The sequence below is a fragment of the Oratosquilla oratoria genome, chromosome 6, assembly GCF_046742065.1.
Source record: "Oratosquilla oratoria isolate Oo_2021 chromosome 6, ASM4674206v1, whole genome shotgun sequence".
In the NCBI taxonomy this organism is placed as follows: Eukaryota; Metazoa; Arthropoda; class Malacostraca; order Stomatopoda; family Squillidae; genus Oratosquilla; species Oratosquilla oratoria.
In genome coordinates, this window is record NC_134782.1 from 38,754,842 (window position 1) to 38,775,716 (window position 20,875).

A 20,875-nucleotide genomic window follows, 5' to 3' on the forward strand; every position below is an offset into this window, starting at 1 on the left:
TTTATGTATTTTTATTTGTTATTTACATTATTATATATTTTTTATTGTTTTATTATTATTCTGATTTTTTTCCGTATCCGACCTAGATATGGATCAAAAGGTCTCCTGTCGGCATGCTCCGCCTTTGTAATCCTTTGTAAAAAGTTCTTTACGGCGATCCGTGGGCAAACTAGCAGGCAATGGTTCGTGAACGGGTAGGCGGTCCAGCAGTCAGTTGTCCTTAGGCGGCGGCGTGTCAACAGGCAACACCGGTTCGGCAGGCAGTCCGGGGCAGGATGCGGCTCGGCAAGTAGTCCGGGTTAGGGGCTGCGGTTGGCGGTACGGCGTATAGTGGCGAGAAGGGCCAGTCCAGGGCTACCATTATAATAGTTGGCTGAAGAACCATTATCACAATTACTGACCCGTTATCGATTGTAGATAATAAATAAATAAACAAATAAGAAGAATCCAGACAAATTATTCTTAGTTTCTGTCCTTACAATTTATTCACAATATATATATATATATATATATATATATATATATATATATATATATATATATATATATATATATATATACATTTGTAAGATAACTCACAGGTGAATAAAATTTCAGAGCAAGAAAGGCACGTTAAATAATACATATAATTAGTCAAAGAAAAGGTGGACAATGGGTGACAGCTACAAAGCACAGACGGATTGGTCAAGTCATGATATTAGAGATAAGTTGATAGGGTTGTGGAGACTTAGTGAACAAAGAAATTCACAAAGAAATTCATATTTATTTAGAAACTCGCTCGCCAGTATTCACATTCAAAATTAGACATCAACAGTAACTCCTTTCTGATGAATTACAATACGACATTTTTATACGAAACTTTTGTTTGCCTGGTCAGGGAATCCATATGAGGTAATATGGACCTTGGTCTTGGCCACCTGTTACACTCCCTACCGTCTCTATATTATCTCCGAGATCCTGCACATCATCTTCCAGCATTTTCGTCCATCGTCTACGACCTGCATAAATATCTTCCCCGTGACTGCGTCGAGCGTCACATACGACGCAATTGGCCATACGTCGCTGCCGTGTCGTTTTCCGTGTGACGTACCCATCACTTCGCTGCTCGCCGAGACTTTCCACCTTCACTCTCGTCCCCTTGGCGAACTTCCCTTCATTTCCAACCTCTACTCCTACAAGTTTGAACGAAGCTGATTAATAGAATTCCCAGTTTATTACCTTCGTCGAGAGCTTCGCCCCCACCACGACAGTGCCCTACCTGCTACGTCATGACAAATATTTGCCCATGCTACTGGACTTTCTTTTTCTCAATCTCATACTTGTACGATATTATTCTCTAGGTATCAGTGACATTCTTTTATATTTACTCGTTTACGTATTGTAACTTGTTATTATGTTCTACTTGTGCTCACCAACTTGTTTAGACCAAGATCTAAGAATATAAGGTCTAACCACTTCCGACCGAATTTCGAGGGAGTTGGCGCAGCGGGCCCGTGAACGTCACCTGGCTGTTCAAAGTGGGGTTAGCGGGTCCTATAGCTGTCAGTTGAAGCTGGTCCGTCGTTGGAAAATGACGTTGCCTTCGCTCGCACCGCTCCACGTTATTAGTTATATTCTGACAAATATTATATAAAATATATATATAAATATATATAAAATATTATAGTTCCTGTCTATATATATGAATATATAATATATATGATATATAATATAATATATAAAATATTATAGTTCCTGTCTTCCTTGGCGTTTCACAGTTTTCTTCAGTGTATCACAAAGAGAAAATGGACTCAGCCAAATGACGTCAGAAGCTGCGCAGAAGAATTCTAACGGTCTGACCTTTATATTTAGATCTTGGTTTAGACATGACTGTCTATACGTGCTTCCTCGTACAAACTTGTATTTTTTCATCTCTTCTTTCACGTGCTTATAATTGATATATATTCATATACAGATTTAGCTTACTGAGTTGATTCCGTTTGTCTTTTTTATGTTTACATTACAATATTCATTGTATAGACATATATGTACGTAGTCGTAAGTGATGTTACTTCCCTTCGTTACTAATTATATTTGTACTATTTTGCTTCCATTATCCATCTGCGGTGAGCCAAAACCCCATCTTCATATCTACCGTCCTGATATACACTCATCACCATTCATCTCTCCTTGTGTAAGGTAAGTAGGTAATATTTTTTACACCTACCTGTGCAATACATTCCGTTACTGTCATTTCATGGGGAGAAAGTCCAAACATTCCAAATATTCGCCTTCTCCTAATTCTCACGCGACACTCCTCCCCTCCCCAAGTCCAATCACCCGTTACTCCCTCTTCTTCCTCTCCTCCCAATATGAATACTACAGTCACCTTCGTCAAAGATGAATGCTCTTTGCCGAAGTTCACCGGGAGTAACATACCTGTGCGCAATTTTCTTGCGGAAATTGAGGCAGAAATTACAAAGAGGAATGCCGCAGACGGCTCTCAGAAAATAGAGATTTTAAAATCACGTGTGGACCTCAGTGACACAAACGCCGGAGGTATCCTTCAGTCGGATATTTTCAGTGAGGCCACCAGTTACTCAGAATTCGTTGATAAGCCCAAGAACCCCACCCCCTTTTTTTTTTAATCCTTTCACTGCTAGTTTTGTGGTGCTTGGTGTGTCCCAAATATAAAAGAAACTGCAACTGTTCTAAAGAAAGTTCATAGAGAACTAGTGCCATCCTAACCGGCAGCTTACTCCTGTGAGATTACAGCGACATCGAAGTATATCTATAGGGCAAAAGTATCAAAGCATGTAGGTATTACAATAATAACGGCAGTCATCTCTCTTCACCTCCGTTTTCTTTTTTACTTCCTTTGTTACGATTTCTTTTCACCTCGGTTAATTTATTTTGTATCTGTCTCCGTTGTTCCGTTTTCTTTTCACTGTCAATACGTTTTCTTTTCACCTCCGTTACTTTTTTTTTTTTTTTTTTTTTTTTTTTTTTTTTACCTCCGTTGCTCCATTTTCTCTGCACCTCCGTTACTCCGTTTTCTTTTTCTTGTTGACCCTGCAGGCCAGAGCCAGCAGCTTTTTCGAGACCCAAAATAGAGTGAAGATTCCCACGTGGACCACAACCAGGACGTCCAGACACAGATACTCGATCCAGGAGAGGTCTGCCCCCGGAGACCGGAGGGCTGGTGCCCCACGGTGTCGAATCACGTACTCTGTCCACCAGACGGCGCGGTCGATCGGCGTCTCCTTCTGATCACGAAGACTGAGAGATGCCTGCCCAACAGCTTTCGCGTACCTGCAAGGGAAGACAACCAAAGACATGCTACAGGTACTAAGGGATCAACAGGTAATTATAAAATTTACATTCTCTTCCATTATAATCAAAGTTGTGACATTTTATATTATCTAGGTATATAAACTAGAATTTTGACCTCCCCTCTCCTTTAACTAGAAATCTAACGTTCTTTGCAATCTAGGTGTTTTCCTTAGAAATCTGGCATTCTCCTCTTTCCCTTAATTAGAACTCTGACGTTCTATATGATCTAAGTTTCTCACTTTGAAACGTAACGTTTTTCATAACTCAGGTTCCTCACTTGGGGATATTGATGATTTCGTTCAGCGAGTCAACAACAAGAGGCACCGTCAGTTCCTTCAGCTTGATGGCGATGCCAAACCCAGCTCTCTGGAGTTTGGCCGCGACTTTGGGCTGGTCGAAGAAGATCGGGATTGCAAGAACTGGTTTGCTGTGGTATATAGTTTCTTGTGAGCTCAGCAGTCCTCCATGAGTGATGAAGACCTTGACTTTAGGGTGAGCTGTTTAGATAGACAAAGTTAATCTATCGGAGGTAATAGTTACAGTCTTAGCGAGAAAACAAATGTAAATACTTTCAATATCAAGCTGTTTAGACTAACAAATTGGATGTCTGAGAGATGGGAGTCAGTCATTAAGAAAAACAAATATGAATCGTTTCATTATTGAGCTGTTTAGACAGAGAATTTGAGTTTCGTGGAGGTCACAGTATTAGAGAGAAAATATGCGAGTCGTGTGAAACTTTGAAGTAAACAAACCTAAAATATCCTGTTGCGGAAGCCATTTGCGGATGAGAACGTTGTCAGGAAGACCCTCTAGTTCTTTCTCAAATTTCCAGATGACTCTCTGTTTCATTTGGGTGAAAGCTTCTATCATGATGTTCCGGTAATTCGCTGGCAGAAACTCACCTCTATTCACAGACCCTAAACTAAAGTAGATCACACCATGCTCAGCTTCTTCTATCCATTGAGCGACGTCCTGAAACAATACATTTTTGTTTGCGATACAATCCGTTTTAAAACAAGAGTAATAAGGAGGTGCTAAGATGATATGAAAATAGTGGGTGGTGGATGGGAATGAAATGGGTGGGAGTGGGTACATGCCTTAGCTGGCTACCTCCTTTATAAGGGGGAAAGAGACTCTTGGTATATAGATAGAGTAATATAACTCCAGGAGCCTTTGGAAGACCTACCTTGGGAAGAGGTTTCCCTGGGCGACAGTGCATGGCTCCTACTTCGATCTGGGACGGGAGGAACGGTTGAGTCATATCCAGACTGTAGTGGCTGTTGATGAAGGATAAACTCACGTTCTTCTCTAGCTCCAATATTGGTGGAAGATCGGGGAAATGCTTGTTGATCTGCACAAGGACAGGCATGGGTTAATGGTGCGAGGGAGGAAGACGACCTGGGTAATAAGCACCAATACGTGCCACCTATCTCTCAAATAATACTGGTAAGAAATTATACCAGTGGTGTGCTCCAGGGTTCAGTACTTGTACCCAGGGTAACCCTAAGCAAAAGGGGCTTTCTAAAGTAATAATATTAGTAAAAATAACAATATTTCGAATAGGCATTAACAACTCCACGGTCTAATACGGCTTAAGGAAAAATAACTCGAATATCTATTAAACCATTTATCATTGGCCTCTGTCACCATATGAAAGCTAAAAACCGAGTGAAGGTTAGTGAGCTTATTAAATCACAGTAAAGTAATGAAATATTGTTATGTTGTGGTTTAAAGTGGTCTAGCATATAATACTAGCAGAGCCCCGTAGTATTGTGGCGTGTCCTGACCATTAGTGACTCTTCCAGTACAAGGACATTGTTACGGCCGAGAAGGCCTCGTTCATACGTATACTAGGCGTGGCATCATCTTCGCTCTGCGTAGCAGGAGACGGTTGCCCTCACGCCAATCTATACACGTCTGTCATACCGTGAACACATAGCATTCCATGTACGTATAACCCACATTAAGCGTGTCCGTCGTACCCCCCTCCCGATGTTTCAATAACATATTGCAATCATAACATGGCGCAGTGAGTAGGATTATATGCAATTGTTTGCAACTTATAACAATGAAACATGTGACGATACGCAAATTGGTTGCGCATACATAAACGGCGCGCACGTGAACGAAACACTGATGGAACTAGACGAATAGGCAACAGTGTACATGCTAGACCGTGAGTGTAGTGCCGGTAACAGTGTGCATGCTGGACCGTGGAATGCCGTGCTATAGTGTGACATGCCTTCGTGGATACGTAGTGGTACGAACAAATGGGCCTTTCATCCCACCGCTTCGCCCTTCCCACCGCGAACGCAACCCCATACGGAGCCCAGATAACTCACACAGGCCACGCCCACCCACCCTAGGAACTGGTACAACTCCTCTGCTCTCTCGCTGCAATTATGTCACTGCAGGAGGTAGCAACTAACTGCCGCCCACACGAGACATTGATGGTGACAGTCTCGGACGTCAAGTAGGACCCGCACGCATGCACCGTGTCGGCATGCCGAAGGGTTCCCCGCCAGACGCATGCACTCCCGCCTCAGCGCCCCCCGCCCCCGCACCTTCTCCCGGGAAGGCTGGCACCTGCCGCCCCGGTGCCTGACGGCCCTGATCGCCCCTTCGCCACCTGTCGGCATACGCATCCGTATGCTGCCTGACACGGATGCGGACGACATCACGGTGATAGGCACTCGACATCTAGGCAGGTTGGAGATATCAAGAGCCAGTACAGCCACCGCCCTTGGCGTCGACGTACGTGGCCGATATATCTCACATGCCTCCCGCAACGGAACGCTTCCGACCTACACTGACGCTCGGAGACAGGGACTGCAACCCCCCCATACGGGTTCACGAGGGATCCAAACATCCCTCCTCTCCTTTGTGCGCGGATCCCCCCATCTCACCCGCCGCTCGCCTCGGCTCGCAAGTAAGCTTATCTCTCGTGATGGTCCTGCAACTACGGTTGTGTGTCGGGGGGGTAGTGCATTACAGTGGTCTAGCATAGGATACCAGCAAGGCCCCGTAGTGTTGTGGCGTGCCCCGACCATCAGTGACGTTTCCAGTACAAGGACTCTTTGTTACAGCCGACAAGGTCTCATTCATACGTGTACTAGACGTGGCATCGTCTTCGCTCTGCGTGGCAAAAGACGGTTGCCTTCACGTCAATCCATACCCATCTGTCATACTGTGAGCACACACCGCTCCATGTACTCATAATCCACAATAAAGGCATCAATCATCCTCTCCCCCCGTGTTTCAATAATATGTTGTAATCATAACATATCAGCTGGTATAGGGTATGGAAATTGGCGCCAATCGCGGGGGTGAGTCTGCAGGAGTACCAACTGTATCGAGCTGCACAACAGAAGTCGAGTGTTATTATTGGAATGGAGTATAGAATGATCTAACCGGAGTCGTTTCTACTCATGCTGGCTTAGTGTGCCACCATCTTTAGGTAAACGGCAAAATATACAAACCTCTTTTTGAACCACCGGCACAGTTTCCCAGTGTTTATAGACGAACCCGAAGTGGATGCTCCCGTAGATATTGACTGCTCTTTGAACCAAGCTCATGGGATGGTTCCATAGGTACTGCATGCTTGGTGTGTAAGCTGGATTCAAGACATTCCCCATGACTGCACTGTGCATCTGCTCCATTCCTACCCCACAGACCACGATGAAAGGCATTTCATGCACGAAAGGATAAACAACCTAGCAAGGAAGACGCTTTAGGACTAAGAAATAATAAACAAGAACTAATACAATTTGTAACAAATGCATGGTTCCAGGTTCGTAAACTTACATGTGACTACTTACGTCGTTTATGTAACTATCTATAACAATGAGATCGAATTCCTTTCTTTTATTATATATGTCCTTGACTTCTTGGATATGGTAGAGCTTCCTGGCAAGGACTTCGAAGATGAAAGCAGGTGGCACTAAAATTTGTTCACTTTCCTCTTGAAATTCAAAATAATTTAAGCTGTCAAAGTCAGTTTCTCTTATTCCGTGCGTGAATTCATATATGTTTGGGTGTTTCGAAGATGGCGCCTGGTTGGTGAGCATTGTGATCTGTGTAAAAGTAAAATGAATACCAAGTATCATCCGGCACAGTTACTCAAACAACACTGAAGAATTAAGAGAAAAGAGAGACCGAGAGAGATGTGGACAGAGAAAAAGTCATAGACAGAGAGACAGGCAGAGAGAGAGAGAGAGGGAGAGAGAGACTAACCTGATGCCCACGATCGGCAAGATTTGTTGCTAAGGTCATATGGAGAATCCTGTGGCTCCTGGTTGTATACGGAAGGAGGAAGAGGATCTTGTAGGATCCTTCGGGAGTAGGCAGTGATGCCGAAGATAGGATCGACAGGAGAGCCACCAATAGAACAAGTCTCATCTGAAAAGTTACGTTTATATTCTATAAACATACTGCATGTCATGCATACACGTGTGTGTGTGTAAATGGGTAAGAAGCAGATCGAAATATAAAATACTGTGCCGTATGCTGTCTTACCAAGCAGCTCAGTAAAATCAACTTAAAAATAATTATATAGATAAACCTCTGTGGATCATTGAGCTTTTGTACTGAGTCGCCTGTATTTCAGGCCACATATTCTGAATCTTAAATTTATACAACAAAATATAAAGAAAAAACATTGAAAAATATATATACGTACGAGTATATATATGTGTGTGTCTGCGTATGTATTTAAGGAAGTTAACTGATTTGACGGAAGTCTGTGCTTTCCGAATACTGCTAGTGTACAGGCTATTTGCGTGGTGGAATACATACCCCTGTGTAAAATCTCCACCTTAACATAGGCTTTGTTAGGTCTAGTGAGGTTAGGTCAGATTAGATAAGTTTATTTATCACGAACTGTAGAATGTTAGGTTAGGTCAGGTTAGGTTATGTATCACGAACCGAAATCAGCTGTATAATGTACACTCCAGCAACACTCAATTGTACAATCTCCACCCCAAGCACGTGTGTTGGAGGAATTCTACAATTGATCTCGTTATAAAGGATTACATAGGCAGAGCATGCCGACAGGAGACCTTTTGGTCCATATCTAGGTCGGATGCGAAAAAAATCATAATAATGATAAGTAAATAAATAGATTGATAAATAAAAACTATAATAATGTAAATAACAAATAAATAAATGCATAGGTACAGTTAAATAATAAACAAACAGGCAAAGAGTAAGTAATAATAAATTGACATATAACTAATAATAAATGAGAATCAAGCAAATAATAATAAACTGACAAATAATAACAATACAAATAAACAAATATAAGATAATTTATAGTAATTACAGCATCTTGCTTAAGTGTTTATCTAAATGATTAATATAGCATCGGACTGAACTACATTGCACTGCCTCTGCAGGAAGTTTATTCCATTCATTAACTACACGGTTGACGAAGTTGTTTCTACCCACTTCCAAATCAAATCGATTTGCAGACAGTTTGAGATCTTTGTTTCTTGTTTGATTCTCATTCAGTGTGAAATTTTTTGTCACTTTTGATGTTGTCAATTCCCTTTAGAATCTTAAAGACCTGTATCAAGTCACCTCGGAGTCTACGCTTTTTAAAGGAAACCAGATTCATGTTTTAGTCGATTTTCGTATGATTAATTTTTTATGTTTGGAATCAGTTTTGTGGCTCTCCTTTGTACTTTTTCCAATCTGTCAATGTCTTTAATGAGATTCGATGACCATTTGGAAACAATATATTCCAAATGTGGACGAACTAATGATTTATATAGCTTGTTAATGAGTAATGGACTTTTGAAGTCAAAAGATCGCGCAATCAGTCGTACAATATTATTTGCTTTCATAGAGGCTGAAATACACTGCTTGTATGATTTCAGATCGTTACTGATAATTACGCCGAGATCTTTTTCACTATCCACTTCTGTTAACGAATTTCCAAATAACTTGTAATCGTACTTACTGTTATTTTTACCTATGTGCATTACCTTGCATCTACTTGTGTTAAATTTCATTAGCCACTTTTCAAACCGCTGCTGTAATTTATCTAAATCCTCTTGAATATCTAATTGGTTTAAGTGATCATTTGCCTTTCCGCACAGTTTTGTATCATCAGCAAATTTGGAAACAGTAGATTTTAGTCCATGGTCTATATCATTTACATATACTATGAATAGAAGTGGCCCAAGAATGGAACCCTGAGGAACTCAACTCGTAACATTTTTCCATCTAGAAGTTTTTCCATTTAAAACAACTCTCTGTTTTCGATCATTTAACCAATTACTAGTCCAACTTAATAGGCTACCAGTTATTCCGCGTGAAGCCAATTTAGTAAGTAGTTTTTCGTGGAAGACGGTATCAAAGGCTTTTGCAAAGTCTAGATATATCAAATCTACATTGTTTCTTTTGTCATAACTCGAGATGACTGTGTTGTAGAATTCGAGTAAGTTAGTTACGCAAGAACGTTTCCGTCTGAAACCATGCTGGTTATCATTTATCAAACAGTTACTTTCTAAATGATGTTTGATAGCATCTCTGATGATAGTTTCCATCATTTTTTCTACGATTGAAGTCAAACTTATAGGCCTGTAGTTATTTAGATTCTTCTTGTCACCTTATTTGAATATGGGAGTAACGTTAGCCAGCTTCCATTCTCTTGAGACATCTCCGGATATGATGGATTTCCTGAAAATAATTTCTAATGGAACAACAATCTCATTTTTCATTTCCTTTAAGATTCTTGGATGCCGACCGTCAGGCCCTGGTGTTTTATTAACTTTGAGTGTCTCTACACACCTTTTAATTTTTTCTTTTGTTGTATTTACCGTAGTGAGTAAGTTTACCCCAGACTTTTCACAGGTTTCAGTTTGGAGTTCACTTATAATGGCAAAACTATGGATTGGTGACACCATTATTTAATTTGTGTGGGTTATACTCTCTGTGAAGGTATAAAAACAGTCTTTTTTTCAACGTAGCTACGTGGAACAAAAACTCGTATGAATACTAAAAATTAACAACGAATGTGCATAATTATGGTAGAGTTTAAGTATGTCTAATAGCAACTATAACCCATTCCAATAAGAAATTACACTCGATTTCTGCAGGCCATGCTTTTTCAGTGTCTAGGGATACCACCACAGAATCAGCATACACGCAGGCAAGTAATGCACACACCAATGTTGAAAACATTCTTACCGTATTGGTCTGGTCAACTACCGTCATACCGTAGTTACTTAGACGTTGAGCACTTAAAGTCAAGGTTAGGCTTAGTGGAACTTGGCTATATTTCCGTCGTTCGTTCACATTTATTCAACTGAAAAAAATATGTTCGATCACTTCAGGTGACAAAGGGTTTCGACTGATATTGACTAAGTAATAGCGGTTACGTTCAGCACTTGTGCTGTCTGTGTGCCGTCTATTGCACGGCTGGGAAACGAACCTTCCTCACTCCCTGTCCACGAAGATTATCAGAATCACTGACCTTGAGGATTATTAAGGACGTCTTTCACCAAGGCTCGAAATAATTACTTGTTAGACCTTCAACCATAACTTTGAAGACTTTCCTTGTGTGGCCTCTCATACAAATATATGACTTTAAAAACCATTGCTGCTTTGGGTAGGCGAGTGTGAGTAAAATTGAATAATCCTTCTTGGAAACTACGATCCTAACTTGAATGCAAGCCTTGCGTGGATATCACTTCCTTCCCTGCCCTGTAGCAGTGTGATTGCATCACACTTGCGTGAGCAATGCAGGGGTGCAGGTTAAAAAAAGTTAAAAGTTGGTGGAGTATTATTGAGATTCAGTAGGAACGTTATACCACACGTGTCTTCGTAGTTTAAGATTAGATAATACATAAAATCTTACCAAAATATCCCAATAGATAAGACCTAAAAAAAGCGTAGGCTCAGAGGTAACTTTGAAAATTCTAAAGGGAATTGACAACATCAAAAGTGACAAAATGTTCACAATAAATGAGAATCAGACAAGAAACAATGGTCTCAAACTGTCCGGAAATAGGTTCAATTTGGAAATGGGTAGAAACAACTTCGCCAACCGTGTAGTTAATGAATGGAACAAATTGCCTGCAGAGGCAGTGCAATGTAGTTCAGCTCGAAGCTTTAAGAATAATTTAGACAAACAATTAAGCAAGATGCTCTAATGATTATCATTTATTTTATATTATTTGGTTTTTGATTTGTTATCATTTGTCTGTTTGATTCTCATTTATTATTAGTTATATGTCAATTTATTATTATTTATCATTTACCTGTTTGTTTATTATTTAACTATGCATTTACTTATGTATTTTATTTGTTATTAACATTATCATAATTTTTATTTATTATTTTATCATTATTATGATTTTTTCGCATCCGACCTAGATATGGACCAAAAGGTCTCCTGTCAGTATGCTCCGCCTTTGTAATCCTTTGTAACGCACAGCTTTAGGTAAGGACCAAGTTCGTCCAACAGAAAAAGTATCACCTTTTCCGTACCGAACGTCGCGTTTCTCTTTATCCAGTCTATCTCCAGACGATTTAATTCGGTTGGCCTCAAACTCAGGTCTAGGAACTTTATGGAGAGGTCAGAGAATTACATGACCGGAGCCACTAACCGAATACTAGCGTTGTTTAGTGGATTCTTCGCGATTGAGTTCAGTGATGAAGTGGTATCCAGAGGGACGGGAAATGGCCCTGCACAAGAACCTGGTGCCTGGGACACAGCAGATTGAGAGCTCCTGGTAGAAAGACTACTTCACTGAATCCCCTCAGCACCGGGTGACAATTTTCTACTTATCCCGCCGGTCTCCTTGACTATTTTATTCATTTCCGTGGCACCCGCGTATTCCCGAATCTTCCTTGTCGCTTTCTGGTTGTTCTTAATTTCCTTCTGCTCAGCCTCAGGAGAGCTCAGGTTACTCTTTCCATTCCCGGCTCAACCATGACATGCGCATTAAGCTGGTGATTCTATTTTTGTTAATCACATCATAGACTTGGCAATAAAAGTTTGTGTGAGAATGTTTTCTCTTCAGAAAATACCAAACCCTTTCTGTCTGCCACCGGTCTTCATTGTATATATATATATATATATATATATATTATATATATATATATATATATATATATATATATATATATCAAGGACTACTGTTACACAGGACGTGCGCATTCATATCCCTGGGTCCGCTAGCGGAAGCCATTGCTTTCTTTGTAACCTAACATTTTGTATTGGACAAATATATAAAAAACTAGAAACCTAACATTGTATATAGGACAAATATATCAACTATTGACTTATTCAATGCAGTATAAGTTAATATAAACTTTTTTAGTGAAATAATTTTTTTTAAGGCACTGTTATTCTTTTAAATGCCTATTTTAGCCGGAGTTAACAAGTATTATTGTACGAGTTAGTGGACACCAGGGTTGGCGACTTTTTTTTTTTTTTTATAGACATCTATTTTTTTATTTAGATCAGATTTATTGATTTCAATATATATATATATATATATATATATATATATATATATATGTATAAAATATATATGTATATATGTATGTATGTATATATATATATATATATATATATATATATGTAGATTTCAAATATTGTGGGATTGCTATCTGATTGCTAAAGGACATTTTTAGCATATCAATATAAGGAGCAGTGTTATATAGACTTGCCACAAGTATACAAGGAACGGTATAAGCCGTATGTGAGGACAGTATGCTCAGGTTCACTCGATTCCTCCAAGAGTTTTCTCATCTTGGTGACACTTGCTGCATTGTCTGTCACAACACTTCCAATGTGACAACCAAAATCTTGTTCAACCTTCTTGATCGAATTTTGTACAAGTTGTAGAAGATATTCGGCAGTGTGAGGTTTCCTTGATGTGTCTATTGTGTCAACTAAATAAATCTGACCAGTGGATGTTGTTAGAGTGACATATTATGGGCTCATTATGGATGTTTGACTACCCATCAATTGAAAGACATACAGTTTCATTATTCAGGTCATCTGCACACTTTTTATATTCCTTTTCATACACAAGATCCAAGTACTTATCAGCAATATCTTTTCTGGGTGGAGGAATATAACCTGGCCTCAGGTTCTGAACCATCTTGAGAAACTGAGGATTCTGAACAATGCGCAATGGTGAATTTGTAGCAAATACAATAATTGCAACTTCTTTGTCGAGATTTTCCTTTTGAGAGGATGAAGTTTTTATGATAAATCTGTCCAGAGATGTTGATGACTTTCTTTTAGATGAAAATTATTAAGCAGAAGAAGCGCCTGTGGAGGAGTCTGATAGTAACCTTTTTAATGGTGGAGTCAGGTTTGCAGATAATTCAAGTGGACCCGATGATGAAGGGATTGAAGCTGTTAATATAGATCCTGAAATGGAAACAGAAAATGTTAGCATATTGCATAATTTATAAATGATAAATAAATGAATGAATACCGAGTGAATAACAGGCTACGTATTTAGCGTACTTGTAGTGGGCTGCACCGTGGCATATAATCATACCTACATGTAGGCTTATACCGTAGCCTTGTATACTTAGAGGCCATGTCATATAAAACACTGCTCCTTCATATTAATATGCTCAACATGTCCTTTAGCCTCAGATCGCATATCAGATAGCAAATCCCACCATATTTAAAATCTATTATTACAAAAAATCTATATAAAACAACTAAATCTGATTTAGATAAAAAAACAAAAATTATATTTTTTAAAAAGATAAAATGACAAAAAAAAACAAAAAAAACAAAATCGCCAACCCTAGTTGTCACACTAACCTCATAACAAAAATCCCTATACAAGACCGGCTAAAATTGGCATTTCAAAGCCATAACAGTGCCGTAAAAATAGTTTCTTAATTTCACTATAAAAGATTATATTAACTTCATACAGCCTTGAATAAGTCAATAGTTGATATCTTTGTCCTATATACAATGTAAGTGTTTCTAGTTTTGATATATTTGTCCAATATAGAAATGTTAGGTTACAAATAAGCAATGGCCTCCGCTAGCGGACCCAGGGATCTATGTGCGCCCCGTCCTGTGTAATGGTAGTCCTTGATATACAAAATATATATATATATATAATATATATATATATATATACTATATAGATATATATATATACAAAAATAAATTTCAACAAAAAGAACCCACTGTGTTGGATAAGAAGAAATGACATAGAGTGATATCCCCTATATTGTCGATCACGGACCTGTGATCCCCTCTTCGAATTCCACTGAAGAGGATCACATTCCGTGATCGAAATATATGGATATCATCTATTTCATTTCTTCTAATCCAACACAGTGGGGTTTCTTGTTGAAATTTACGAATGAGTTACCACACTACTTTGTAGTTATATATATATATATATATATATATATATATATATATATATATACTATATAATATAAATATCTATTATAATGTAATATTTGTTAAAAGGGGAGCAAGTTCTCAGTAATACCCGTGGAGTTAACAACGACAGCACTTGTTATAGTTATTCAGTTTTTTCCTCGTCATATCTCGATTTTCCTGATTAGAGATTTGCCATTAAACCGGGTTGAATTGTAACATAAATCAAACTGTATTCTTCAATTTCCTTTCCATCATTCAGGAACTCAAACCAACGTTTCGTCTTAATGAAGAATAATTTTTTCAAGAGTAAATTACATAATTACAACAGTAATGGGGTGACAAAATTACAAAAGTTACATTAATACAATAATGTTGGAACAATTGTGTAGCAAGAACAATACTAGTAAAATATGAGGAATACATAATAAATGCAAATAGATACGATGACAATGATACAAGAAGACTTACATTTAAAGGGGTGGGGGAAAAAAGTAACAAGTCGGGAATGATAGATATATATAAGCTTATGGTCAGGGGTCAGACAATGGTATCTCAGAGTTCACGGGGTAAGGGGGGTTAGGGGTGGGGGGTTTGGGCGGGTGTGGTCACAAGGGGGGAGGAAGGGGGTGGAGGTGGAAGGGGAGGAGGGGGAAACGAGGAAGGGAGGGGGTGGAGGGAGGAGTGGGTGATTTTTGTTTCTATACAATGGGATAGTGGAGATCAAATTACTCTGGATGTTAACGACTGGAGCTTTGTCTCTAATATGAAAGGCTTCGAGTAATTGTAGCCTCCTAGGGTCATCACATGTTCCAATAATTTTGATGGAATTAATCAACTCATCCCTTCTGAGTACATCGTTGTGGAAATTTTTATGATGTTCTTTGATTGCTCCCTCCTGTAGATGTAATGATAGGCGACGGCTGACTTTGCATCTAGTAAAACCGATGTAGGTATGGTTAATAGGCTTACAATCCTCTGAAGAGCAAGTATATTGGTAGACTACATTGGTTCTAGATGTGAAGTCTGATCGCCTAGAAGAGTTGTTCGTCATGATCAGAGAGGAAGTTCTGGGATTTTTGTAGTAAATGAGAACTCTGATTTTGTTGTTCTCGCTTGTAGGGAGGCAATTCCTATGGATGATATCTTTAATGACTTTTTCATCTTTTTTGTAATTATTAGTCAAGGTGTTTCTGTAATATATGTTGATGTAGTTATGATTTTGTGGTGTTTTGATTGTGAGATATGATTCTAGCATCTTGTTGGTAATAGAATCAAAGTCGGTGTTGGAGTACCCATTGTTTGTGAGCATTTGTCTAAGGTGTTGAAGCTCACTGTGTAATGCTTGCCACGAGGAACACACCGATATGGCTCTTTTTACATAGGCTCTTATGACACCTTTCTTGTAGTTGTCAGAGCACTCGCTCTTGCCATTCATGCATTTATCTATATTGGTGTGGTTTCGATATACGCTAGTAATAAAGTTGTCGGATGTAGAATCGACCAGCACATCCAGGAAGGGGAGTAGACCATTATTATTCATTTCAGTGGTAAAAGTTAGACCTGAAATTTCCTGAAGGCGGATCCGTATATTCTCTAACAAAACAGCAGAAGGGGTGTTGACTAAGATGTCATCTACGTATCTACAGTAGATAAATGGTTTTAACTCCCCGCCCTGGAAGACTGATCTTTCTACAGCAGACATGAAGGCTTCAGCGAAGAGGACACCCAATGGTGATCCCATCGCTACGCCGTCTTGCTGAACGTATAGGTTTCCTTCTGGGCACCTGAATGGAACTTCTGTGGTGCAAGTGACAAGTAATTCTTTTAAAGTAGACTCAGGGATATGGGGAGGTGGGATGTCATTATTGTGATAAACATAGTCAAGAATTATATTGATGGTTCTTATTACAGGAATTTCAGTGAAAAGATTTTGAGCATCTAACGATGCCAGGATTCCATCAGTTTTATTAACCCGTAGGATATCTACAAATTCCTCAGTAGAGCGGAGGGAGTAAGTTCTAGGGATGTAAGGGGAGATGATATCATGAAGCCGTTTGGCAACATGGTATGAAGGGGTGGGAATTTGGGAAATGATTGGCCTAAGTGGGTTTCCCTCTTTGTGAATTTCTACGTTACCGTAGAAGTAACCGGGTTGAAAATCACCGATTACTTTAGCAAATTTGGGTCCTGTTTCCGCATTCACTACATAGATAAGCTTGTTTAACTTTTTCTTTAAGTTATCAACAAGGTTACGGGAAATTCTTTTAAACTTAGTGCGGCCTTTCAGAAGGTCACTACACTTTTGAAGATAGATGTCTTTGTCTAAGATTACGAAGCAGGAGGACTTATCTGCTTTGCGGACAATGATGTTTTCGTTTTCTCTTAGTTGCTTGGCCGCGTCTCTGAGATGAGGGGGGAGCAGATGGCTGGAATTACGGTGGTGGCGAGATTTGGAACTTTCGCTCTGCAATTGCACTTGTAGGTCAGGGTTAATGTGGATCTTACCTTCCTTTTCTAATTTGCAGAGGTCTTCGTAAAGTAAAGCTAGTTCAACCTTCTTGTTGGTTTGGTTGTACTTAGGCATCATGTGACAATTGATGCCTAGGTTTAGGAATCCGACTTAGTTCTCAGAGAGGGCTTCACTCGATAGATTGATGAAACTAGGGAAACTTTCGGGGAGAGCCAGAGTAGGCTACCCCCGTACAAGCGGGACATCTTCTTCATAATCTTGGTCTTGCCTACGTGGTGGTGGTTGGGAATGACTTGAAATATATATATATATATATATATATATATATATATATATATATATATATATATATATATAATATATATATATATAAATATATATATATATATATATATATATATATATATATATATATATATAAATAAAGTATATATCACAATATTCATATTTCTTCCTCCTATGAATCAAATAAAGAAATTTTCGTAATTTGGACAAAAAGGCCTTTCAGAGATGCGTTAGAATAATACAAAATTTTCAAATATCCGTGATAAGAAAATGTAATACCCATAATGTTACAATTAGCCGAATAAGTCTCACCCAAGCCTTATCACTTATCACGATTAGATATAGAACCAGGCGAATGCACTCGCTCCTAAGTTTGTTTCTCACCATCCTCCTAAACCTGTTTACTATACTCGTATACAAACAAAACACTTCGTGTATAAACAGAAGTAATATGTTATGTAGGGAGCAAATATTCACCCTACACTTACTTTTTATCCCAAAAGGGTAATACTTACCATTGCATTTCCAATTATTGGAAAAAAAAGAGAGAGAAAATTGTGAATGTTTAGTTAAAACTAAATTAGAGACTAAGTCTTGCAGTGACACAGAATCACACAAACAAGAAAAAAAATGCATTTAATACTGATGACTGTTAAGTTCTCCAGTGCGAGTTTATTAGGAAAATATCGGATGATCGTCATCTGTCGAGTATATTCGTGCGCAATCTTACGAGGCTATAGTCAGTCGCTGTCGTTACAAATAAACAAGTAAATAAAGTAAAATTAAATAGAGACAAGAAATACTATCTCGTCTCTCCCTGTGGTACCCCTTACTGTGGACGCGGACAAACTCCAAAGGCTTGAGACATGCCAGAATGAAGCGGCTAGAGTCATCCTGGGAGCACAACGGTGGTACAAAATTCTCAACCTCCAGCGGGAAGCCTTGCTCCCTCCTCTCCAACTCAGGATCAGAATGCTCGGGGCGAACTTTATTACCCGCGCACTCCACCCCCGCGACGAGACAGGTCTAAGTCGAGACATCTACTCCTCACTTGCACGCGCAGACACACTGCAACGCCCCAACACTTGGCTCTCATACGCGGCCAAGCTCTTGGATTCCTTTCAACTGCGGCAACCTCTCCTCGAGAAGGGCATTCCAAAATCCCACCCGGACTTCAAATGCCCCCCGCCGTGGGCACCGGCTCCCGTGACCTTTAAATTTACGTCACTCCCGGGGAAAAAGGGCGCATGCCACCTAGAGAAAACGCGTGTATTAGCAAATAACGGCATCCGGGCACTGACGCGACCTGGTCATACCGTATATTATACAGATAGGTCAGTAGAACAACACAGCCCACACACAGCTAGTGCTGCCTTCGTCATTGATGGACACATCTTCGGTAAGAGAGTCAGTGACTCCGCGTCCTCTCTTCAAGCCGAGGCCGTGGCGATGCAGGGGGCTCTAGAACATGCCCTAGTATCCCACTCCAATACCGTGGTCATCCACACTGACTCTCTGAGCCTGATAAGCTGCTTGCAACAGGCAGAGCCCGAAGATAATGTCCATCTCCTCACTAACATCATTGCGCCCCTGCACAAATTACACCGTGAAGGCCGGAATATCATCATCAACTAGGTGCCAAGTCATGTCGGTGTGCATGGAAACGACATGGCAGACGCAGCTGCTGCCACAGCCCGCACGAGTGCCGGTGTCGACGTCCAGGTCCCTCCCAGCAAGAGCCAGCTCCAACTTAGAACTAGGGCATTAGCGCGCATGCAGTGGCACCTCCAACACAGGCAGGAGGCGCAGATCTCCCAACGAGCGGGTTGGTACAAAAAGGTGACAGCATATGAACCTCTAGTCCTCCCCCGCTCCACTCCCAGAAGGATAGAAAAGCTGCTCTTCAGGTTGCGTCTTGAGGACCGTTGCTTCTGGCAACTTAATTCCCAGAGCACCATGGAAGACCGCCGGTGCAACCACTGCCGTGAAGAAAATACCGACCTCCACCACTACCTGAGCGATTGCCCCGCCACTTCTTTCACCAGACGGGGAATACCGGCTCCCCCTGAAGGTCTTGTGAGCCGGCTCTGCCGCCTCCAAAGCCCCTATGAGCTCCGTCAACTATAAGAGCGTCCGCCGCCGCTCTAACAGCTGCAGCCTCTCTTTTCTACTGCCCCCTATTACCATCTCACTAGCTACACTATTCCACCTCCTCTCCACAAGGTGTGTCTTACATAAACACCACCGCACAGGTGTAATGGTGGCATAGAATATTCTTTGTGTGTTGTAAATACATATTTGTAATATTGTTTATTTATTATTATTGTGAGATATACATTATATATTATACTTTATATTATATACATTATTGTGAGAACCAAGTGTTCATTTTGAGCGTGTATGTTTCCCACCAAAGGGAACTTGGTCGCGTCGCTTAGAGTCAGTCTTGATTATGCTTGCGAAGCGACCGCACGCTCGTTTTTGTAGTGCTTATAACTAATTCAAAATTATCCATTATTGCATTATTTGACTGTTTCATTGGCCACCCCGATACATATGGTGGCAGCGGAAAAACAATTCAGTGTCTAATTGTATTATGTGAATTGAACTTTGTGCAGAACGCTCGTATTGTTGTGAACTTTGAAAAAAAAATGCCAGCCGGTGACATTGCATTTGTTGGCGTTTGTGTTTCTCTCCCATTTTTTTCTTTCCAGCCAGGTGATTTTTACAGTGACAATGGAACTATTCATACCTTTCCCTTGAACATTTTTTGCGTAATTAGGCGCAGGAACATTTTTCCCCGCGTGCTTTCCCGTTGGCGTCGGCGTTTAAGCGTTCATCAACATCATCTGCGATTATCATTGGATCGTCTTGTGTTCCTGTGTGTATCGGCAGTGATTTAGACCCTGGATGGTGAAGGATTTTGGACAGACAAATTTGTACCTACGTATTCTTCACATCGGCCGGTAATCATCGTTCGCTGATTTCCATAGTGACTTTCGTCTCCTTTGTCAGTGCATTATTCAGGCTTGTACATGATTCTTTTTTATTATTTAACAGGCCATATTGTGTTTCCTGTTTATAATGAAATAATTGGTCATTGGTTCTTTGTCTGGCAAGATGGCCAATTTGGTTGGCGTTCACGGCGGCCATATTGTGACGTCAAAATCATGATCCCTTTTCCTTAAGATCTAGTATAGTTACCCCTTTGCGGTAACGTTTTCCCTTGGTTATGGTTGTTAGAGAATTATGGTAATTACGTGGCTTAATTGTGCATCATATATTTTGTATTAACAACGCTCTTGTTTTGTGTATTAGAGCGAATATTATTGCTTACGTTCTTTCAGTAATTTTGGTAATTTTGTAATTTTGGTAATTACGTGGTGATTAAGTGGCTTAATTGTGAATCATATATTTTGTATTAA

At 39.9% G+C, this 20,875-nt stretch overlaps 3 protein-coding genes across 3 annotated transcripts; all 3 read right to left on the reverse strand.

Annotated features, from left to right (window-relative positions):
* Window positions 1-2,964: 2,964 nt before the first annotated feature.
* On the reverse strand, window positions 2,965-7,019 carry LOC143026425 (UDP-glucosyltransferase 2-like). The gene is made up of 5 exons (XM_076186767.1): window positions 6,792-7,019; window positions 4,499-4,663; window positions 4,065-4,284; window positions 3,590-3,809; window positions 2,965-3,291 (listed from the first exon to the last, which is right to left on the reverse strand). Exons 1-5 carry the CDS (start codon window positions 6,999-7,001, stop codon window positions 3,024-3,026), a joined length of 1,083 nt encoding a protein of 360 aa, XP_076042882.1. The 5' UTR covers window positions 7,002-7,019; the 3' UTR covers window positions 2,965-3,023.
* A 93-nt stretch (window positions 7,020-7,112) lies between these two features.
* LOC143025997 (uncharacterized) lies at window positions 7,113-10,592 on the reverse strand. Its single transcript, XM_076185982.1, has 3 exons — window positions 10,504-10,592; window positions 7,546-7,710; window positions 7,113-7,385 (listed from the first exon to the last, which is right to left on the reverse strand). Exons 1-3 carry the CDS (start codon window positions 10,528-10,530, stop codon window positions 7,113-7,115), a joined length of 465 nt encoding a protein of 154 aa, XP_076042097.1. The 5' UTR covers window positions 10,531-10,592.
* A 5,846-nt stretch (window positions 10,593-16,438) lies between these two features.
* LOC143025998 (uncharacterized) lies at window positions 16,439-17,279 on the reverse strand. Its single transcript, XM_076185983.1, has 2 exons — window positions 16,605-17,279; window positions 16,439-16,492 (listed from the first exon to the last, which is right to left on the reverse strand). Exons 1-2 carry the CDS (start codon window positions 17,277-17,279, stop codon window positions 16,439-16,441), a joined length of 729 nt encoding a protein of 242 aa, XP_076042098.1.
* Between the last annotated feature and the right edge of the window lie 3,596 nt (window positions 17,280-20,875).

Coding starts and splice junctions, on each gene's coding strand:
- LOC143026425 (XM_076186767.1), bottom strand. CDS start 7,001: ATGCCTTTCATCGTGGTCTGTGGGGTAGGAATGGAGCAGATGCACAGT. Junction 4,285..4,498: donor CAGGGAAACCTCTTCCCAAG/GTAGGTCTTCCA, acceptor GTATTGTTTCAG/GACGTCGCTCAATGGATAGA. Junction 3,810..4,064: donor TCCGCAACAGGATATTTTAG/GTTTGTTTACTT, acceptor CTATCTAAACAG/CTCACCCTAAAGTCAAGGTC.
- LOC143025997 (XM_076185982.1), bottom strand. CDS start 10,530: ATGACGGTAGTTGACCAGACCAATACG. Junction 7,711..10,503: donor TAGTTGACCAGACCAATACG/GTAAGAATGTTT, acceptor GTAACTTTTCAG/ATGAGACTTGTTCTATTGGT. Junction 7,386..7,545: donor TTGCCGATCGTGGGCATCAG/GTTAGTCTCTCT, acceptor ACTTTTACACAG/ATCACAATGCTCACCAACCA.
- LOC143025998 (XM_076185983.1), bottom strand. CDS start 17,279: ATGCCTAAGTACAACCAAACCAACAAGAAGGTTGAACTAGCTTTACTT. Junction 16,493..16,604: donor ATCTTTTCACTGAAATTCCT/GTAATAAGAACC, acceptor CTTGCACCACAG/AAGTTCCATTCAGGTGCCCA.